At 19.1% G+C, this 23,388-nt stretch overlaps 6 protein-coding genes across 14 annotated transcripts; 4 read left to right on the top strand and 2 right to left on the bottom strand.

Annotated features, from left to right (window-relative positions):
* Positions 1-2,707: 2,707 nt before the first annotated feature.
* LOC107994341 (uncharacterized) lies at positions 2,708-4,214 on the top strand. Of its 2 annotated transcripts, none has more exons than XM_017051200.3 (5): positions 2,708-2,961; positions 3,033-3,157; positions 3,226-3,564; positions 3,649-3,916; positions 3,993-4,214. In XM_017051200.3, the coding sequence occupies exons 1-5, from the start codon at positions 2,927-2,929 to the stop codon at positions 4,069-4,071; spliced, it is 846 nt and encodes a 281-aa protein (XP_016906689.1). In that variant the 5' UTR covers positions 2,708-2,926; the 3' UTR covers positions 4,072-4,214. The 2 variants fall into 2 exon arrangements, with proteins under 2 accessions (XP_016906689.1, XP_028520866.1); XM_028665065.2 differs by having other exon boundaries at positions 2,723-2,961; positions 3,307-3,564.
* An 828-nt stretch (positions 4,215-5,042) lies between these two features.
* On the top strand, positions 5,043-6,681 carry LOC107996331 (exosome complex component MTR3). The gene is made up of 4 exons (XM_017054324.2): positions 5,043-5,472; positions 5,553-5,806; positions 6,085-6,231; positions 6,321-6,681. The coding sequence occupies exons 1-4, from the start codon at positions 5,325-5,327 to the stop codon at positions 6,591-6,593; spliced, it is 822 nt and encodes a 273-aa protein (XP_016909813.1). The 5' UTR covers positions 5,043-5,324; the 3' UTR covers positions 6,594-6,681.
* LOC107996317 (TATA-box-binding protein) lies at positions 6,625-8,849 on the bottom strand. 5 transcript variants are annotated; one of them, XR_009831247.1, is made up of 7 exons: positions 8,316-8,849; positions 8,106-8,236; positions 7,793-8,036; positions 7,513-7,711; positions 7,291-7,418; positions 6,996-7,090; positions 6,625-6,874 (listed from the first exon to the last, which is right to left on the bottom strand). XR_009831247.1 is itself a non-coding variant. In XM_062079856.1 (5 exons), exons 1-5 carry the CDS (start codon positions 8,625-8,627, stop codon positions 7,342-7,344), a joined length of 963 nt encoding a protein of 320 aa, XP_061935840.1. In that variant the 5' UTR covers positions 8,628-8,849; the 3' UTR covers positions 7,214-7,341. The 5 variants fall into 5 exon arrangements, 1 of the variants encoding a protein (XP_061935840.1); XR_009831248.1 differs by having other exon boundaries at positions 6,625-7,203; XR_009831249.1 differs by having other exon boundaries at positions 6,625-7,093.
* Positions 8,850-9,518: 669 nt separating this feature from the next.
* On the bottom strand, positions 9,519-19,499 carry LOC107994012 (cilia- and flagella-associated protein 44). Of its 2 annotated transcripts, XM_062079852.1 has the most exons (25): positions 19,270-19,499; positions 19,031-19,193; positions 18,752-18,891; positions 18,347-18,641; positions 18,099-18,243; positions 17,826-18,016; positions 17,510-17,752; positions 17,248-17,423; positions 16,999-17,137; positions 16,659-16,932; positions 16,312-16,552; positions 15,959-16,220; positions 15,693-15,856; positions 14,349-14,561; positions 14,161-14,268; positions 13,735-13,912; positions 13,473-13,658; positions 13,210-13,407; positions 12,581-13,114; positions 12,332-12,500; positions 11,926-12,224; positions 11,640-11,836; positions 11,357-11,574; positions 11,079-11,221; positions 9,519-10,189 (listed from the first exon to the last, which is right to left on the bottom strand). In XM_062079852.1, exons 1-25 carry the CDS (start codon positions 19,497-19,499, stop codon positions 10,022-10,024), a joined length of 5,274 nt encoding a protein of 1,757 aa, XP_061935836.1. In that variant the 3' UTR covers positions 9,519-10,021. The 2 variants fall into 2 exon arrangements, with proteins under 2 accessions (XP_061935836.1, XP_061935837.1); XM_062079853.1 differs by lacking the exons at positions 9,519-10,189; positions 11,079-11,221 and having other exon boundaries at positions 11,393-11,574; positions 11,644-11,836.
* A 149-nt stretch (positions 19,500-19,648) lies between these two features.
* On the top strand, positions 19,649-20,593 carry LOC107994329 (AP-2 complex subunit sigma). 3 transcript variants are annotated; one of them, XM_017051173.3, is made up of 4 exons: positions 19,649-19,790; positions 19,946-20,095; positions 20,165-20,338; positions 20,411-20,593. In XM_017051173.3, the coding sequence occupies exons 1-4, from the start codon at positions 19,788-19,790 to the stop codon at positions 20,510-20,512; spliced, it is 429 nt and encodes a 142-aa protein (XP_016906662.1). In that variant the 5' UTR covers positions 19,649-19,787; the 3' UTR covers positions 20,513-20,593. The 3 variants fall into 3 exon arrangements, with proteins under 3 accessions (XP_016906662.1, XP_061935839.1, XP_061935838.1); XM_062079855.1 differs by having other exon boundaries at positions 19,655-19,794; XM_062079854.1 differs by having other exon boundaries at positions 19,655-19,794; positions 19,877-20,095.
* Positions 20,594-21,554: 961 nt separating this feature from the next.
* On the top strand, positions 21,555-23,354 carry LOC107996008 (heparin sulfate O-sulfotransferase-like). Its single transcript, XM_017053860.3, has 7 exons — positions 21,555-21,917; positions 22,034-22,260; positions 22,327-22,412; positions 22,481-22,619; positions 22,690-22,787; positions 22,868-23,025; positions 23,115-23,354. Exons 1-7 carry the CDS (start codon positions 21,806-21,808, stop codon positions 23,324-23,326), a joined length of 1,032 nt encoding a protein of 343 aa, XP_016909349.1. The 5' UTR covers positions 21,555-21,805; the 3' UTR covers positions 23,327-23,354.
* Positions 23,355-23,388: the final 34 nt, after the last annotated feature.

The raw sequence follows: 23,388 nt of genomic DNA, 5'->3' as shown, positions 1-23,388 counted from the left end.
TTGATATCATGATATTTTCTTATATTAAATCATTTCGCAAATATTAAATTAGAGTTAATCATCGTAAGATTTATATTCAATTTAAATTTAGTTTGAAATATAATTTTTTATTTGAAAATTAAATTTATTACATGCTATGCCTTTATCATACAATCAAATTATTTGAAAAAATAATACTCTTATAGTAATAACTTATAAAATTTTAACTAAAAGGTAATTTGAATTTAAAACAGATTTATTCTTTTATCATTTTTTTATCAAATTGATTATAAAAACTCAATATCAAGTATCATATAATTTCTAAAAATTCCTAAAAATTAAAACTGTTCTAATTTCATGTCAAAATTTATATTATATATTAAAAAAAAAATTCAAATTTTTAATAAATGCTCCAATAAAATATTATGAAATTTTCTTAAATTTTTTAAAAAATTATATAAATATTTCAGTTCTTTTTTGATGAAATTTATTTATTATTTATATATCATTTTTATTAAGATAATTTATCAATAAATCGAATTATATAAATTATATATATTTTTTAATTATTCTTTATTTGAATTTATATTATTTTATATATTTCATATATTATTATTATTTTTTATTATCATTCTTTATTATCAATTTATTACTATGAGAATAATTTAAAAAGAATTTTAATATTCTATTAAAATTCTTATATTTAAATTTCTTATATTAAATTCTATAAAAAATGATATATTCGTATAAAAAATTTTTTTTTATATTTTTAATTTTTAGAAAAATAATAACATATATATTTATATTACATAATTAAATCTAGCATTTACTATTGAATTGCAATTTTACTTTTAAACTGTTTGATTCCATAATGAATGCAGATATATACTTGCTAACTAAGAATTGCCAAATGCTTTAGGTTTGCAAAATCTAATGTCACATTCTGATTGGAAGTAAAAAAACCGTCGATATTTAATTATTGATAGATACCGATAATTATAAATAAATACAATGAACGTATATATGTTTATGCTTAAAATAAAATTTAAAAAAAATTTTTATCATTATTCATATTCATTTAATTAATACTGAATTCAATTCATAGAATTATTTTTAAAATTCTTTTGATCATAATATGAATTATTTTATCTTGTTAAATTATAATACTTCTTAAATTAATTTTTATTTTTGAATATTTTGCTTATTTGTTATTGGTCTTTCTTTTTTGATTATCTTTGTTATAATAAAGCTTAAAAAAATTGTTTTTTAAAAATTCTATATTATCAAAATACGTATAAATAATAAAATAAATGTCTCTTAAATAAATATAAAAATAACAAAATAAATATCTCTTTTTGAAAATATTATGTGTCTTTATTATATTAGTTATATTGTCTATAACAGCAAGAATTTTTATTTTCCAACTCCTCTCTTCTCATATAAATTTCTTGCAATAATTTCACAATATGATTTTTTGATTGCTAAAATAACATTTTTTAACTTTAAAATTAATTATTAATTTTTAATTTAAAAATTTTTATCTATAAAAATTTATGATATATATTCTTATTAATAATATGGATAAACAATAATATGGATTATTATTGTTTACTAATCATCTATAATTATAATTCAACATATTTACTTTTGTTTAATATTTCATTTAATTTTATTAAACTTTCTGCATAAATATATTTCATTATGTTCTTTGAATTTATTTGATATTTTATATTTAGAATCTAAACGTTTTACAAATTTCTTAAAGTCATTATCATTTAGAAAGTTAATGTTAGAAAGTTAGAAATCAATGATCAAAATTTTCATTAAAAATTTTTTTGTTTTGAATTATTTTCATATTCTAAAGATTTTTTAAAAAAAATTTATGTTATAGATATATATATTTTAATAATATTAATTCATTATTTGACGATTTATTTTTTTTCTATATATGAACAAAATCTTTTAATACGATATTTATATATTATTATATAATATAATATAATATATTATATAATAATGTATAATTATATAATTATATAATAATTATATATTATACTTTTATATTATTATTATTATATATATTATATTTATATAATTTATATTATTTTTCCGCTAAATTATTTTTCCGCTTTTATATTACTTGCAAATATTAATATTATAATATTTTTGTTTGGATTATTTAATTTTTTAAAATATTTCTAAATGAAAAAAATTGAAAAATTTTTTTTGTAAAAATATAGAATTTATATTCAATTTATTTAAAATCGTTATTTTCATTTTCATGTCAAAATATATCTGATTTTTGCTTTTTTAATTTAAGATTTTCTGAGTTATCTTTCTTTACGAAATTTATAATATATATAAAATTAAAATATAATTTGTTAATATGTTTATCTTTTATTTTTATATTTAAAATTTTTTTATTTAAAAAATAAAAAAAAGTATTAAAAAAAAAGAAAATAGAAAATGTTTAAAAATAATAATAAATCACAGAAATATTAAAAAATAGAAAATAGAAAAAGTAGAAATATTCAAAATATAAATAATATTACTTAATTAATTAACAATGAAAAATTCATGATACAGATAAAGATAACTATAAATATATAAATTTAATGAATGTATAAAATAAATTAAGCTCACTTGTAATAATTGATATATTAATTGATATATTAAAATTGTAATATTATCTCTACTATCAATAGAGAAATTAAATTATCGATAATACTATCGATATCTCTCCATCACTAGCAACGTCAGAGAATAATTCGAGCAATTTCAAACAGTTATAATTTCATAACCGTTGTATTTTGTGTGTTAATATATTTTAATTTAAAGATTCTTAATATTTTATAAATAAGAGATTATTAATATTGTCATGATTTTACATTACATTTTATTATTAAAAAAATTGTAAATCAATTAATAAAAATAATTGTGAATAAAAATGCAAAAAGATCATTCAGAGAAACAAAAATTAAGGTAAATTAGATAATTAAGAAAATAAAATATTCAGTATTTTTCATATAATACAATTGTTATATTTTTTTTAGGATACGTAATACTACACTAGAACCAATAAGAAGAAATATAGTAGAAAATAGCATAACAAATGTTCGTGCAGCTAGTTCTCATCATAGATCAACAATGATGCCATGTGATTTTGTTATACCACAGAGTAAAAATTTTATTTTAATTAATTATTAAAATAAATTTATGAGAATTAAAAATATTAATTGTATTTAGATTTTGCAAAAAAAAAACTTGCTTTGGATCGTATGTCAATATTTTCTACACAATCATTACTCGATGTAACTAAAATGACAGTTCCAGAATGTGATGATACAGAAATGAAACTCCTTTATGATCAATATTTGCAAAACATGATGTTAGAAGTAATTTTAAAAAAAAAAGCAAAAGAAAAGGCAGAATTATTTTTATGTCAGTTAGCTACAATAACTAAGGAATATGAACATAATGAAGATAAATTATTTAAATTGAAAACTAGAGAAAGAGATATAATAAATTTGATAAAAATACAAAATGATGTTGATTCACAAATTATAGATGTGAATAATTGTACTAGTAAATATTATATAAAAATTATTTCTTAAACTTTCATAATTAAATATGTATTATAAGAAATAATTAAATTTATTTTAATTGTAGAAGAAGAAGATCTTCAAACATTAAAAGATATTATATCTAAGTTATATAATCTTTTGCAACCTTTGGATTTACTTCGCTGTAATGATATTATTCTTCCTGAAACACCTGAAGAATGGAAAGAAACAAGCAAAACTTTAAAATTATGTTCAGAAAGTTTAAAATCTATTATAGATTTGATTGGACCAAAAAATAAAACGTATCAAGATATTAATATGCATATTAAAGAGTTTGTAAATATTGTTAATAATATTGAAAATCATCAAGAAAGGTAATGGAATAAAATAAAATTAAAATTGTTAATATTAAAATTATTATAATAATAATTAATTTTATTATTATTGCAGAGTGGAGAAAATGCTTTGTAGTTTACAAGCTCTTGTATTAAAAACTGCATCTTTATGCCTAATGCAATGTCATGATTAATTGACATTAATATAATATTATATAATCATATAATATTCAATAATCATTCATGATATAATATTAAATCATATGTAATAATATACAGAGTGTTAATACATTTATGAAATATATTTAAGATTATTATATTATTAATATGAAATATATATTAAGGATTGATTTTATATATCAAAACAAACATAAAAATTTATTAAAATTTATTTATTAAGTTATAAGAATTTTAAATTTGCATTAAATAAAGAAAGGAAAAATATAATAGAAATAAAATGATTTCATTCTCTTTCTGTTCTGCTTTAATATTTTAATATTTTAATTGCTTATAACTATAATAAATAAATCTTAACTGATATTTTTATACATTAATTTTTATTTACTTTGATTTTTAAAATCAAAAATTCTATATTATATATTATATGTATTAATTATAATATTAATATACTATATAATTTGTTTAAAACATTTAATGTATTTAAGATTGAATAATAAGATATTTTTTTTATAATCTTTATATAATTTTATATTTTTATAATAAATTATAATAATTTTATATTTTTATAATAAAAGTTATATTAAAATTCTATGAAAAATAAAAAGTTCAATAGCAAAATAAATATCATTTGAATTGAATTAGTGATTAGTATATATATGATATTGATTAATATTATAATTTATAATATATTAAAGATTTATTTTATATATTAATCTTAATGTTTTTTTTAATTTTATTTTTTTAATAATTACAATACAGTAATAGATTTTTAAAAAGAATAGGAATTTTCATAGCTATTAATCATATTAAATATATTTTATTATTATAAAATAACTTATTAAAAATATATTAATATAAAATAAATTAATATAATTTATTAAAATAAATTGATATATAGTTGCTATATTTATCATAAATTCAAAAAAAAATTAAATATTATGGATAATTACTTTTTTCATTATACATATTAAATCATTTACGAAATGTATAATAACAAAGGTTATGAAGTGTAAATGCGATGCGCAAAGCATATTTTACATTTCTCTTATGCGCATAGCATAACTTCATATAGAATCTTCTTAAGTCATGTAATGTAAAAAAATTTATTGTTAGATAGACATTTTAGGCATTGTGATAGTATTGTCATACATGCATAATATTTTATTGTAAATATTTTATAATTAAGTGTATATTTTTAAGGTTAATTAAGTTATTATATTAATTGAAAATTAAGAATATTCTAACAAAAAAATATTCCATTTTTAAAATGCCTATCGATCAAAGACGAATTAATGGTCCAGATGTGTCTATACCTTATTACATTTATTCTAATCTTAATAAAAAGAGTGACAAAATAAAACATGATTTTAATATAAGAAATGATAAACGAGCTAATAATGAAATGAGGAAAATATGTAAGATTAAACTTTTTTTATCTTATAAATAAATATTATTAAATATTGTTGAAGCAATTATTTATGTTTTATTTTTACAGTTTTAAAAACAGGTATTGTTAGCCAGGCAAAAGGATCTGCCTATATCGAATTAGGAAATACAAAAGTAGTTTGTTCTGTTTTTGATCCTAGAGAATTATCAAATAGGAATGGTTATTGCTCACAGGGAGAAATTTATTGTGAATTTAAATTTTCTCCATTTTCTTGTCAAAAAAGAAAAATTCATCAACAAGATGCAGAGGAAAAACAATATAGTTTAATTTTACAAAGAGCATTAGAACCAGCTGTATGTTTGGTAAATATATAATATGATATATAATACGATATGATATATAATATAAATTTTTCTATATAATTATTATTAATATAAATATTAATTATTCTATCAGCTTCTACTATAGTAAGTGATTAATTATTTCAATAGAAGTATTTTTTAAAAATTAAATTAATTTAATTACAAAAATACTTCAAAGCAAATTCTATATATTATATACTTCTATAATTTGATTAATTTATATTATTTATATAATTGATCATTCTTAATATTAAATATAAAAAGTTGTTATTTTTCAGCATGAATTTCCTAATTTTCAAGTAGATGTATATGCAATGGTCTTAGACAATGCTGGATCTTCATTAGCTGCTGCAATTATGGCTGCTAGTACTGCTTTAGCTAATGCAGGTGTTCCTATGTTTGGTTTGGTTACAGCTTCTACTATAGTAAGTGATTATTAAAAAAACTAAGAACATAAATATTTGATTTTTGTTATTTGTTTTTTTAAGTATTAAATTCAATAAATACAATACAGGGTATATATGATAATCATTACTTAATGGATCCTACTGATACAGAAGAGATAATATGCAATACACAACCAGATAATCAAGATGATTTTAATCATGGAATAATTACACTAGCTAGTCTTGCACAGCATAATCAAGTATCTGAAGTATTTTTAATTGGAAGCATTGATACAAATTCTATTATACAGGCAACAGAAATTTTAACAACAGTTAACAAAGATATTTGTCCTGTACTTCAGCAATGTTTGGTAAAAACTATTATGAAGTTACATAATTAAATAAAATAATGAAATATTTCATTAAAACAAGTTCTTGTCACAAAAAAATGTATATTTTTATAATAAAAATGTTTTAATATTTGTACAATTCTTATTTTGTATTTAATAGTTAATTCATATTACAATGTATCAAAATGTTATCTAATTTTTACAGAGTTAAAACATTTTTAAGAATACAGATAATCTTACAAACATAAAAATTGTTATTATTCTTTCTTATTCTATAGATGGATTTCTTTCTTCTCTTTACAATTATTTGCATAATGAGGTATTAGTTATTTCTATTAATTGAAAAAATACAGATCATATTTTATGCATAAAATAAAATGAAATTTGTTATTAAATTTTAACAATATATACATTATATAAATTAATAGTTCAATTCTAAAGAATAATAACTACCTTTCAATCAAAGTACCATATCATCAAGAAGGTAAATTGCTTTCCAAGTAGTCTATATTTTTCATATTATTCCATAATAATAAATTTGGAAGCTTCTGCTTTTAAAAATTGTTTAATAAAATTAAAAATTAAACGTATTATTTTTTTTAATAATTATTTTAATAAAAATATTTTTGAGTCTATTTATTTCATAGAATTTGTTTAATTCCTTTAAAAAATTTTTAGTACCATAGCAAAACATACATAATTTATTTTATTTATTTGACTATAAGGCAATAATATCAAAATATCTTACCTTAGTTTTGTCCATTTAATACATAACTTTAACATGTAATAAAAAATAAAATCATTGTTTTTTAAAGCTCTTCAAAATAGGGTAGATATTATCAAATGCTTCATAAATTTCTTGTCTAACTTTTGCTCCTACTCAAATAATAAGAATAATAAGAATAATTTAAAAAATGAATCATAAGTTATATATTTAAAAAAAAGAATAACATATATAGTAATTACTAACCTGTTAACACTACTTTTCCTGAAACAAATATAAGTAAAACGATTCTAGGTTTAACCATACGATATATTAATCCAGGGAAAAGTTCAGGTTCATATGAAGAGAATTGTCCATGTGTAAGTACTAAACCTTCTAATCTAATTGGAAATTTCACATCACAGCTGCCTACCATATTTTGTATTTTGAAATCAAGAAATTTTGCCTTTAAAATAATAAAATAAATTAAATTTATAATAATTGATTAAAAATAAATAAATGATTTTATAATAAAATATTTACTAACAGGGAAACCAAGTTTCTGAATAATTCTAGCATACTTTCTTGCTGCCAATCGAGAATCCTCTTCACTTTTTGCTCCAGTACAAACCATTTTTCCACTACTAAATATTAATGCAGTAGTTCTTGGTTCTCTTATCCTCATAATAACTGCAGCAAATCTCTTTGGATTATATTCTGCATTTCTAGCATGAAGAGCTATTTTTTTTAAATCTAATTTGCAATTTAAATTAACTGTAGAAACAATATTCCTAAAATCAATGTATTAGATATGTAATGAATTAGATATATTTTTCATTATAAAATAATTTTTAATTTACTGAAGTTGAGGTAATATTCCTGGATCTGCAGAAGCCGGTGTCATAGGTGTCATAGGACCAGGTGTAGATGGTCCTATAGATGGAGGAGCTATATGATTAGTATTTTGTACTAATGGAGACATCATATTTTGCTATAAACAATATTATAACTTTTTTAGATAATATAAAACATAATATTCAATAAATTTAAAAACTATTACATAGCCATACCGGTGTTTGAGGTTGCATAAGACTTTGTGGCGTTGCAAAAGTAGGTGTTGTTGCATAGGCATGCATATTTTTTTGTGGTGTTCCGATCATCAGCATACCACTTTGTATGTTTGGACTCATAGTATGTAGTTGTTGTAATTGATATTGTTGTTGTGATTGTTGCTGCTGCTGTGATTGTTGTTGTTGTTGTTGCTGCTGTTGTTGCTGCTGTTGTAACGCATTAGGTAAGATTTGTTGGTCCTCTTCTGGTTGATGTAAAGGTGTGCCTATACTTGGAATGCTAAATCCAGGACTAGGTAACATTTGATCCATTTTTTTTTTATTTAAAAAACACTTTAAATTTCTATTTTTATAATTTCTAAAAGAATAAATAAATACACTCTTTATACAGAAATAAATTTATATTTCTACTATATCTTTTTTTTTATCTTTATTTTTTATTCATTGTTCTATTCTTGTTTGTTTACAACTTCTTAGTTTAAAAATTACCATAGACTTTTTAAACGTTAAGCTAGAGTTGACATTTCCTTATGTCATTAATAATACGTTAATTAGAATCGCTTAAAAAGAATATATACAAATTATTAACATTTCATCATTTTAACATTTACTTTCTTTAAAATTATTTAATATTTTCTAAATATAATAAATTTAATAATTAAATAAAAAAATTAAATTTTAATTTAAAATATTTAAATTTTAAATATTTTTTTTATATATCATAAATTTTGATAAATAAAATTCAAAAAAGACAATTTTAATTATAGAAATTCAGTAACTAAAAGTTATTTACATGTAAATTTTTACATTTTTAGGGATTTTTAAAAAATATATAACCATATTGAATTTTTATCCAATCTGATTGAATGATAGAAAAAGAAACACGCATCAAATTTAAATTACCTTTCTATTAAAGAATTTCATGATTCTATGTTAGTTTTTTATATAATTTAATTGGATAATAGAAGCCGCGCTAAATTATCTTTTAGATAAAAAATTATATCAAAATTTATAATATATTTATAATTTATAATTTTTCATTAAAAATATAATATAAATAATTATATTTGTAATAATATCAATAATATTAATAAATAATTATTAATAATATTAATTATGTTATGTGAAATTATATGAAAATATTTGATTGAAAGATAATTCAAATTTGGTCTATTTTTAATTTTTAAAAATTAAAAAAGTTAGTTAAGAATTTAACATGGTGTTTATTTTATATAATCTCTAAAAATTTATATACAAGTTTTAAATCATTAATTCCAATAATTAAGACTATTATTTTCAAAATTTATAAAAAATATATATAAAAATATATAAAAAAAATTAAAAAATTTCAATATCATAGATTACAAATTAATCGATGAAAATAAGGATATTTTGTAATAATAAAATATAAAAAAATCTGAAAAAATTATAAACTTAAAAATAAATTACAAACATATTTTTAATATTTTTTAATTATAATATATATATTATATATAATAATATATTTTTATTTTAATGTTTTACATTAAGTAAGAATAAAATATATATCAATTATTATTATTATTGTTATTATTTCTTATTATAAATATTAATAAGTTTTATTAAAAAAAAATTTGTCAATTTCTAATTTTAATCAGACTGTTAAAAATAATGTTTTAAATGATATATTATACAATTAATCAATAATTTTATTTAAAATTAATTTTTTATGATATATTTTGATTCAAACAATTTGAAAATAATTTTCTTGATCCAATTTTAAGATTTTCTATATCATTCTGTAGAATATGTTTTTGTTGAATTTGATTGTGAAGAATATTTTCAAGTGTAATTAAGTCAGTCTTATGTTCAAGTTCTATTTCTAACATATCCTTCTGTAAAGAAAAATACTGATTATTTAACTAATATAATTTCTAATTGATTAAGAATTAATAATGCTAAAACTTCATTATGAAAAACTAAAAATTTGTTTATTTTTATATTTCTTTATAGTATTTGACAAATAAAATTAAAAAATTGCTTTTAATTTTAACCAATCATAAGTATTTAAAAATACTAATAGTTAATAAATATATTTTTTAGTAAATTATATTGCTAAACAAATCAATATTTAAAATCATAAATTTTGCAAAATAATTCTAAAAATTAATTCTTATCAAAATTATTTGTTTGAAATGATTGTCGGACAAATTGTAAATAAAATTAATATAACTTCAAAATTATATAATAAGCTCTTTTAAACATAAATAATTTTTAATATTAAGTAAATAAAAAAAATTTTTGGTTCTCCAAGATAAAGTTTTATTAAATGGACTATTTAATATAATTATATTAATTATTCTCATTATTAATGTATTGATAAATTTTTCATTATAAATGTTAAAATTTTTAAGAACCTTTGAAATAATGAAATTTGATTTATTTTGTATATTTTTGTAAATAAATTTTCAAGATCATCTTTAATTTTTTTCTATATCATTCTAATTTTTCTTTTAAACAAAAAAGTTTTTAAATTTATTGAATTAATTGTTAATAAAATGAAAATGTTATATATAGGATTATATATGAAAGTGAATTTGAAAATTTAAAAAAAATATATAAATATATGATATTATTATCTTAAACATTTTTTTAAATTATTTATATTAAATAATTTATTATTTATAGTAAAAAATTTTGATTAATTAATAATAAAAATAAATAATAATCATATTAAGTAGTCCAAATTATATGTGAATAAGCAGATTTAATAAAATATTTTACTTCTGAAATTAAAGTTTGTTTCAAAATTTTTTTAAGTTTGAAGTTTTCTTTTTCTAATATTGTTAAAAAACTTAATTTTTCAGTATTATACTGAATTAAATTTTCTAAGGTAATTAAACTTTCCTTATATTTCCATTTTGTATCTGAAAGATTATAATAATAGAAATGTATATGTTTTCATTAAAATAATTTTATATAATTATTTATGTATATAAACATTATAATAAACAATATAATAATAATATAATAAACAAAATTATAAAATTTATAAAATTTACTTTCTATATCCTTAGTAAAATTCTTCATAATTTTTCGTACATCAATTTTAGTATCATAAATTAATCTCTGTAAAATAATTTCATAAAGTTCAATCAAAGATACTTTACAACCAAATTTTTGTATCATTTTTTCTTTGATTTCTTCTTTTAATTTTTTGTTTTGAGTTTTCATATATTTTAGGTCCAATTTTATTCGTTTTAAATGTATTTCATTTTTTCTGTAATAAATCATAAATTTTTTTTTACAAATTTTTCTATTTTATTTTATTTTTTTTAATTGTACTTGCGTGTTTCTTCTAAGTTGTATGTTTCCTCTTGCAATTCTCCTACTCTAGCATATAAATTTGATAATTTTTTTTTATTAAAAACTATACAATCTTCAATGTTTGCAATAGACCCAGAATCTAATATATGCTGTAACTGATGAAGTTTCAATATAACTGTTACATTAATTTCATTTAATTTTTTTTGTTTATCCAACTATAATAAATAAAAAATAAAATACATATTTTATAAATTATATATGATAGGATATCTTTGAAAATATATTCAAATATGTTTGAAAATACCATAAATTTTTCCAATTCTTCCTGATGACTTTTTAAAATACTTTCAACAACTTTTAAATATTTCGTATCAGTATCCAATTCTTTTTGCAAAAGTTCTATTTCTTTTTGTTCTTCTCTGATTTGAAATTCATATGCATATCGTTTTTCTCTCATAGCAAATGCCATTTCATATAATTGTATATCACATCCCACTGGACATATGTTTTCATCAAATGGAACATATTCAGCTTCAGAATCTATGGTGTCATCTGTTTCTTCATCAGTAGTTTCTGTTGATTCTGTAACTGAATCTAAAGAAGCTAAAAATTGTAATTTTAATATAATTAACTATTATTTAATAACTGAAAATTATATTATTAAATTTAATTAAAAATATATTTATAATAAAAGTAATAGAATTTAATACCATTTGCTTTTTTTATTGTATATTTTTTTTTAAATATTTTTTGAAGAAAATTATGAAATTTACTATCGACTGTAGTTTTTGCAAATTCAGTAGCAATATCTTTAATTTTTATATGCAATTTTCGAATTTCTTCTTCTCGTGTAGTAATATTAATATTTGTACCTTGCATCTATTGTATATTAATATAATATTATTAATAAATAAAAATATGATTAAAAATTAATTCTTTTATTATAGAAGAATAATAACCTTTAACACCAATGTAGTATGTTCATTTGATTTCTGAGTAACTTTTTCTTCAAGTAAATGTTCCATTGTTTCAGATTCTCTTAAAATAATAAATTCTTCATATAAAGTTAACAAATTCAGATTCATATATATACTTTGATATATAACATCTAATCTATATTTTTCTAACTCATCTAATTCATTCTCCAATTGTTTATATTCAGTATTGATATGTTGTAAAATACAATCTTGTTCATATATTTTTCTCCACATTCGAGAACGTTTCATTTCACGTTCCCAACTAGTTTGAACAGAGTCACTTATGTTAAGATTTTTAATTAAATCATATGCTATAGATGACTGATCTCTTATTTTTATTGTTGAAGAAGAAATAAGAGAATGAAGAAGGTCTTGTTCTTCATGAATACTTTTGTCATCACAATATAATACTTCATATTCTAAATCAGAATAATCTATTAATTGATCTACAATCAATGATTGTTTTTCGCGTTTTACTTGTTGCATCATTTCTGACATAGATATATATTTTTCAAGCTATAATAATTATTATAAAATTATAAAAAATAATTCTATATAATTTTATCCTATATAATTAAATTATGCTTAATTATTAATTAAATATAATTAACCTCAAGATTGTGTTCAGGAAATTCAATATCAAGATTCACTTTTGGTGGATACGGTAAAGGTTTTACATTTTTCAATGGAATTTCTATATGAATTTTTTTAAGAGTTTCTATTAGTTTACCAAATTCTTCTTGCATTCTTTGTTTTTTTAGTGCAATTGCTTTCAACTTCATATTGAAATTCTCTCGCAAATTATGAAGCTATAAATTAAGAAAAATAATTATTTTTAAAATTATTTTAATACTGAATTCTCTATCATTTTTACCTTATTTCTACAATCCATAAGTTGTTTAAATTTTATAGCTGCAGTTTCTCTTTTTCTTGTCAAACTAAAATCTACATCCACTTTTAAATTATATTCACCAATGGTTTGTTTTGCCTTTTCAAGAAAAACTGTATCTTTTAAACGACCTTTAATTAAATTTGGTTTTTTTCTATATAATTTTTGCCACTGTATATATAATATACTTTTAAAAAAATAATAGATATTATTTTTAACATAATTTTTTTTATTTTAATTTATTTACTTCTTTTTGCCGTTCCATTAATCTAATTTTTTTCTCCTTATATTTTGAAAACATTTGATTAATTTGTAATCCTAATCCTGATGTTAAATCACTAAAATCTTCACCTAAAAGTCCTACATATTGTATTTCTCTTTCTTCTACTTCATGTTTTTCTTCCTCAATGTGTTCTTTTATTATTCTATAATTTAAGAATATACATATAAAAAAAAAAAAATCGTTAAATCATTTGTATTACAAAAAATTATTCAATTAAAAATAGATCATATAAATATAATTATTAATATTATTATTATTAATAGTAAAAAATATATAAAATTGTTTTTTCGCATAATATATTATCCAATTTTTGCAGGAAATTAATTTCTTAGAAAATAATTAAAAATTAAGAAATATAAATATATAAATTTATATAATAGAAAAAAATACCTGTCTGTTTTTTGTCGTTCTTCTTGCTTCATTAATTTCATACATTTTAATATTCCATCAGTATCTAATTTTAATTCTCTTACAGAATACACTGCTTTATTTTCATTCCTAATTTTATAAATTTTAATTGGTATAATTTTTTATAAGAATGTTGATACACAACAATTTAAAAAAAGAAAAATACTTACAATATTCCATAAACTGCAAAAGGTAAACAAGTGATAGGCATAATAAAATGATTCATAAGCTTTTCCAATTGTAATTTATTTTTTTCTACTTCAAATTCTAATTTTTGTTGTGTTAAGATTATTTGTGTTTTCAATTGCTGTTCTAAATCTTCTACTATTCTTGAATCCAAGTCAAATTGTAATATTTGCTGTGATTTTAGAAGAGATTTGTTTCTAAATTAAAAAAAAAAAACAATCACAGAATTTAATTATAATGATAATAATGAATAATTATAATAATAATAAGTTAAAGAACAAAAAAATTAATAGATATACTTATACTAAACAAATAAAAAAGAAACAAATAAAAAAAACTTGAGAAATTATGTTTATAATAAAATTACAATGCTACATCAAGCAATAATTAAAGCATATAATTAAATAATCAGTAATGATAAAAAGAAAATATGGGCAAAGAAGCATTACATAGTAAATATTACTATGTAATATTATATTATAATAAATATTATAATAATATTACAATATATTATATTATTTACGTAATATTTATATAATATAATCCAATATAATTGCTAATCAGTTCTTATATATAGAGAATTAATATATTCATAATATATCATTTTTGGAGAGTTAAAAAGCAAATATAAAAGTTGATATAAAAATATCGATTAAAGTTTATTTATTAAGTTATAATAATAATATAATAATATAATAATATATATTATATATATATATATATATTATTATATTATTATTATAACTTAATATATATATAATATATAATATTATATAATATATATTATATATAATATATAATAATAATAAAAATAATAATAAATTTATATTAGATGAAATAAGATATCTCTATCATCATAAACTATCATATGTTTTATTTTAATTTTATCATGCTTTATCTAATGTAAATATAATTTTTATATTTTATAATATAAAACTAATAAATATAATCTTTACAAGTAATTTCAAAATCAAAAAAAATAAGAAAATATCAAAAAATTAACAATAAAATTAACAATAAAATTAAAAAGAATATGAAAACACATTTATATTATATTATTGCTATTAATTTTAATCAGAATTTAGATTCATCAAAACAATTTCTAATAAATATAACAATATAATACAAAAATTGTTCCTATTAAAAATATGTAATACATTAAAAATTTGCTACATAATTAGAAAATGCCACAAAAATTAGTTTATATCTCATATCAAATAAATATGACAACTGATGGAATCAAGAATATGATAATAATAACAATAAGATTAATAAAAATAAAGAGTACTCATTGATTTTATACTTAAGAAATAAAGAAAAATATATACCTTGTAGTGATTTTAGTGAATTCTTCTGCTAAATTACGTACAATTTCAAGAATATGTTTCTTTTTTTCCTCTGCAACAGAAATAATTCTATTTTGTTCTATTCGAGTAATTACTTCTTCTAAAGTTGGATAATCAACATCTTCAATATCTTCAACAATTTTAGGCTATATGTAATTATAAATAATTATAAAAATATTTATAAATAATAATTACAAATATCAAATTTAATTTTACCAAAATATTGATTAGGAAACCATGTAACATACCACAAAAAGAAAATACTCTAATTTTGGAATTTCATATTTTTCATCTGGTGTATCATTGATTGAGAATGAAAATATATTTCCATCATGGCCACATGTTAGCAACATTTCTTTATTATAACTTAATAAAATTTTAGATATATGTCCATTATAATGATCATGTGTTTGCAAAATCCAACAGTCTGAAAAATTTAATGGATCTTCTTGTTTTATCTTAATTACATAAACTTGTCCATATTGTGTTCCCAAGTATAAATATTTTTTTCTAAAAAAAAATATAAATTATTATTTTATTTTTATTATTTTTATTATTTTTACGCATTTTGTTTTTCAAAAATACTTTCAAATATTCTTACTGAAAAAGAAAATTATGTATTTCTATATCTTTTGCATATTCAATTATTTTAGGTCTAAGTAATTTAATATCTTTTGGTTTTACTGACAATGGACGTGGATATTCATAAACATATCCTGCATCAAAACCAGCCATAAATAACCATATATTTCCATTTATACCATATTGCGCTATTAAAACTTTATTTGGAATTTCTGGAATATAAATTTCTGGAAGAATCATTTCTTTTTCATCAACTTCCACTAAAAAAAATGAAATATATAAAAATTGTTACAGCATACAATTTAAATTGAATTATTAATATATTTAATTTAAATTGAATATATATATATAGTTAAAAATATTTACTAAGAAATGTTTCTTCATCAATTACAATATGAGGACTTTCAGCAATTAATTCTTCCATTTTTTTTCTTCTTTCTTTTAATCTTTCTTCTCTTTCTTCTTCATATTTTTTTCTTATAGCCTCTCTTTCTATCGTAGATTTTACTGATTCAAATTTAAATGATATTGGTTTACATTTAATTAACTCATAAGAAGTTGTTGTATATGATTGAGGTGTTATAGGTAATTTTACTTCCACACAATCTCCTTTTAAACATCCAATTAACAAAACAGCTTCCTATTTGTATTAATTAAAATTATTATCTATATTTTTTTTTTTTTTGGTTTAAATAATTGTATTTACTTCATAAGGATTCCATGTCATACAAGTAACAGAGGATGGAAGTTTTACATAACCAATAGGTACAATTGTAGGATAATTATTGGGAGTATGAATATTAAATACAAAAATAGTAGCATCATCACTACCTGTTACTAATACACTAGAAATAAGAAATATATATTAATAATAATAAAATTACATAGTATATATAAAACATACATATATATATATATATATATATATATATATATATATATATATAAAACATACCTACTAGATGTATTTAAAGACATTACAGTAATTGGCATTGAATGTGGTCTTAAAACTTGAATTAATTTTACATGATTTTTCTCATTTTTATTTTCAATTTTTGTAGTTTCTAATGTAATCATTCTAATAATACCATTTTCAAAAGCACATATAAGTGTTGAGCCTGTTTTTTCAATCTAATAAATTTTTTCAATAAAATTTTAATAAAATAATTAAAACTATTGAAATTATTCAAAGAAAATAAAAAAAAAGAAATATTTACATTACATGGAAGCCAAATAATCTGGCTACCAGTATTATGAAATTTATAAATTAAATTTAATGTTTTTTCTATATAATTATAAATATGCAAATTGCCATTTTTATCAAATGTTGCTACAAAAGGTCCCCAATCTGCTATATCCATATCAACAACAGGACCAGCATGACATATAAAAATTTTCTTTTGTATAGGTTTTTTTTTAAGAGTACAAAGATCAAGTAACCATAAACCTCCATTTCCATCCTATTAAATATTTTTTTCAATATTTATATTACCTTTTATATCTTTTATACATGTGTGATTACATTATACTCACTTGAGCATACCAAATTGTTTTATCAGGATTATCTGGCTCCTGTTTTTGTATACTTATAAGCATTGCATTTTCTTCATTTTCTGCAATTTCAAATTCATAAATTGGTTGAATCTCAAGAAATTGTTCATCATCAGCAAGATCAGCATGATCTATGGTTTCATAAAACCAAAATCGTATCCATCCATCAGATCCTAAATTAAAAATTATATTTTCTATATTTTTTCCTTTTTTATAATTATTGTATATTAATTGCATGAATTTATGTGTTATTACCAACTGATATCAATTCTTGATTAATAAATTCAAATTGAGTGATAAAACCAGTATGTGCTGTTTCTTTATTTTTTCTACATGCTTCAAGTTTAATTAAACTTTCATCCCATAAAAGAATATTACCCCACTCGCATCCAGAAATCACCTGAAAAATTTACTTAAAATGTTTAATTATAAATTTCTATCATATTGTAATATATCACATTGTAAATTATTTTTTTTATACAATTAATTTAATGTTTTCTTACAGTTTCATTTGGCATAGGATAAATTGCTATAATATCAGAGATTTCTGTACTTCCGAATTTACCAATTTCACCTTTAAGTTTTAATCCAGTAAAAGTTCTAGACATTTTCCAAAATTTAATATGTCCTATACCACTTGATGTTAATTGGCCAGGAATGAATTTAGAAAAAGTAACATTATATATATTTTGAACATAAGATTTACATTGCAAAACAATTTTTGACTCTTTCCAATTCCAAAGAGAAATGTAATAATCAGGCTCACCACCTTGTGATGCCAATAATAAACCATCTGGACTATAAAAAATATTATTTCATATCATGTCTTAATTATATATATTTTTTTAAATAAATATATATATATTTATTTAAAATTATTATTAAACTAATTATTATTAAATATAAACCTATATGATAAATGAAGATAACGTTTAGTTGTTCCTCCTTTTAAAACAATTATAGTTGTCATATGAGGCCAATTAAGAATATTTATCACAGGATTTTTACCATTTGCTCCAACAGCAATATGTTCAAAAACAGGGTTTTTCTATAAAGAAAAGATATAATATTTTTTTTAAATAATTTTTTTTAAATATTTAATTTAAATATTTTCTTTTAAATAATTTTATAAAAAAACTTTTTAAATTTATAATGATTTTAATTTTAATTAAAAATACAATATTTACTGATATGTGCCCAATACCAGTTCCTATAGAACCTAATTTAAACCAAATTTTATTTTCTTCTATATTAAAAAACTGAATTAAATTGCCAGTAGCAAAAGCAATAGTATTTGGATCAACTACACAAAGATTGAAATATTTTCGACAATCATATGCATATGAATAACTAATATGTATATTAAGAAATTTTATAATATATAAAATAATGAAAATAGAAATGCATAAAAGAAAAATAAGGATACAAAAATTCTAAAATATTTTCAATTATAGTTCCATCTTGAGGTTTCCAAGCTATAAATGAATGCTTTTCATCTGTCACATCAAATATTTCTTCTTCTTCTTCTTCTTCTTCTTCTTCTTCTTCTTCTTCTTCTCCTTCTTCTTCTTTTTTTTTTTTTTCTTCTTTTTCTTTCAAATCTTCATCATTTTCTCTCAAAGTTTCATCATTTTCAAATTTGCCACCGTTAGCCATTTTGTTTCTGCGACCAATATTACGATAATGATTATTAAAGAATAAGCATCTATTTTTGCAAAAATTTTATATTTTATTTTCATAAAAATTTTCTTATAGACTTTTACAATTATGAAAATATCCAAATTATTTTATTAAATTTTTAGATATTAGAACGATTTAATTCACAATTTGTATAAGTCAGGGGCGGTAACAAATGTCACTCGACTTCTTTATGTATTCTTGTTGATCGTCAGTTGTCAAGTACATCAATTGTAGTATTACTTAATATATAAAGTTAAATTAATCATGGCAAGTAATTATTAAATATATTAAATATTTTCAATATATTTGTTTTCATTACCATAATAGTTAAAATTATAATTTTTTTTTTATAGTAGTAAAAATTATATTTTTACAAAATTATTTATTAATTAAACAAAATAAATTCTAAAAATAATGTACAGATCCGTTTCATCCTTATTCAAAATAGAGCTGGAAAAACAAGATTAGCAAAATGGTATATGAATTTTGATGATGATGAAAAACAAAAATTAATAGAAGAAGTCCATGCAGTAGTAACTGTACGAGATGCTAAGCATACAAACTTTGTAGAGGTAAATTTTATATATAATTTATATTATATTATTTAATACTTGTTAAATGTTAAATTGGTTATATTTTAGTTTCGTAATTTCAAGATTGTATATAGAAGATATGCTGGTTTATATTTTTGCATTTGTGTTGATGTTAATGATAATAATCTCTGCTATCTAGAAGCAATACATAATTTTGTTGAAGTATTAAATGAATACTTCCATAATGTGTGTGAATTGGATCTTGTGTTTAATTTTTATAAGGTAATATAATATAAATATATATTAACGTAATTTCATAATTTCATAATTCTCTTTAATAAAAATTTCTTATAGGTATATACAGTTGTAGATGAAATGTTTTTAGCAGGAGAAATAAGGGAAACTAGTCAAACAAAAGTACTGAAACAGCTCTTGATGTTAAATTCATTGGAATAAAATTATTTAATGTTATTTAATTTTATTATGAAAATATATAACAAAAATGTAAGAAAAATAAAATATATTATGAACAAAAAATTTTACTGATTAATTAATTTTCATTAAATTTTATATATAATAATTTTATATTAGTATTTTGTAAAAATTAACAAAAATTAGATAATATTTGTAAATAACATAATGTTTTAATATAATTTGTGTAAGATAAATTGCTAAAATCTTATACAAATAATTTATAAATGCATGTTGATAAGTTTTACTATATAATGTATTTTGTTTAATTATATTTATTAGTTATGTTACTTTATACTAATTATATTATTTTCTCTTTTAAAGTGAATTTAAAAAGAATTTTAAAAATAATAATTAGATAATTTTAAATTTTGTTATATATAATATTACTATTCTAAGTAAATTTCTGAATCTGTATAAATATATAGTAATTTTATTTATTTATATATAAAGTTATATATAAGTTAAATTAAATTTAAAAAAAAATTTTATATGTATATGTATTAATTTCATAATATTTAATTATAAATATATAAGAAAAATTAAATTTAAAATTATGTCCATATATTATATATATGGACAATAAAAAAAAAATAAATTTGAGAAATTCAAACATATATCCAATAATTATATTTTATATATTTTATAATCTTATTTATATTTTATATTTCATTTTAAAGTTTTTATATTAAAGTATTATATTTTATCAAATAATGATTTATAATGATTTAACATAATTACAATAATAATTATAAAAATATAAAAGTATGATATGAATTTATTAGTATAAATTAATAATAAATGATTATTTCTTATTTTTGTTTTAAAATCATTAAATTTTGAATATTTTGAAAAATATTTGTTGAGAATTAATTCGAGTATAATCGAAATGTTAAATACGATTAATCGATAATTTAAGTTATCGAATCGTATATCGAAAGCAAATTTCATTGATATGGATAAAAGAATTTTATAAAGATAAAGTATATATATGTATATATATATATATATATATTATATATATATATAATATATATATATATTTGCATATACTTAATAAAATATTCAGAAATTAAAAAGGACTAATATTTCTAAAATGAATAATACATTTTTATATTATTAAATAAGAAAGATATTTAGTGTTTAGAATAAATATTACTTGCTAAATCTTTAAACGAAATTTACAAATATTTACAAATTAACATTAGTGTGAAATTAGTGTGAAATTCATGAAGTGTATCTTCTTTTATGTAGTTATTAAAATTTGATAAGGAAAATATGATACACAGAAGTTTTCTACTACAATGGATTTTGGTAGTGATATTTATAATCACTATCATTTATTTAAAAATGAAATTAAATTTCCTGGAGGATCACTACAAATTATTGCGTAGGCGTTATAATAGACAATTAATTCTATTAATTTATAACAGCAAAAGTTTCATCCTTTTAATATCTCGTTCTGTTAAAGGTGATGGAATAACATAGGTCCTATCGTACTTCCAGACAATACCATCACGCAAGAACAAAACAATATTCAAACTGGGATAGAAGCTAGTGAGCATTCTTACAAATCACCTTTTGATGATCTCATCATTATCTACAACAGGGTACCAAAGACAGCATCAACCAGTTTTGTAGGTTTGGTCTACGATTTGTGCAAACACAACAAATATCATGTTTTACATATTAATGTTTCTAACAATATGCATACTCTTACACTTGCTAATCAGGTAATATTAATTTTTATTTTATTTTTATTTATTAATTTATATTTAATATATTTTAAAAAATTATAGATTCAATTTGCAAATAATATAACCGTTTGGAATACAAAAAAACCAGCATTTTATCATGGTCATGTTGCATTTTTGAATTTTGAAAAGTAAGTGAATAAGATAATCATTATGAAAATTATTTATTTTGTTTCTTAAAATTATATCTATGCTTTAGATTTGGTATAAAACAAACACCTTTGTATATAAATCTCTTGCGTAAACCTCTAGATAGATTTGTTTCGTATTACTACTTTTTAAGATATGGAGATAATTTTAGACCACATTTAATTAGAAAAAAGCATGGAGATACTAAGGTTTGTAAACAATTACAATTTATTTATTTATTTATTACATTATAATGCTTATTAATATACATTTTTTTAGACTTTTGACGAATGTATTGATGCAGGCCAACCAGATTGTGATCCTGATAATATGTGGCTACAAATACCATTCCTATGTGGTCATGATCCTGCTTGTTGGTAAGATTTAATGAATTATTTTAATTATTAATATAATTTAATATGATTAAATAATTTATAATAAATAAATTACTTAATAGGGAAATTGGAAATAGTTGGGCATTAGAAGAAGCAAAGAGAAATTTACAAAAACATTATCTTCTTGTAGGAGTAACAGAAGAATTAACAGAATTTGTAGAAATTTTGCAAATTGTGCTTCCACGTTTCTTTAAAGGAGCTTATAATTCTTTTTTGCATAGTAAGAAAAAATAAAAATTAAAATTAAAGAAAAAAATTAAATTGATCTTTTAATAATTAATAATAAATTAATAATTTATCAAATTTTAGATAATAAATCACATTTACGTCAAACGACTCAAAAAATTAATCCGCGACCTGAAACAGTAGACAAAATTCAAAAATCTGTTGTTTGGAAGATGGAAAATGAATTATATAATTTTGCTCTGATGCATTTTCATGCTGTAAAAAAACGATTTATAAATGCATCTCCTCAAGATATAAATCAACGATTTATGTATGAAAAAATACGTCCAAAATAAAGAAAAATATAATTTCTTAAAATTAAAACCTTATTATTTATGTATTTGTAACATTAAAAATT

This window comes from Apis cerana, linkage group LG9 (genome assembly GCF_029169275.1).
Source record: "Apis cerana isolate GH-2021 linkage group LG9, AcerK_1.0, whole genome shotgun sequence".
Taxonomy (NCBI): domain Eukaryota; kingdom Metazoa; phylum Arthropoda; class Insecta; order Hymenoptera; family Apidae; genus Apis; species Apis cerana.
This window is presented reverse-complemented; position numbering and strand designations above follow the sequence as displayed.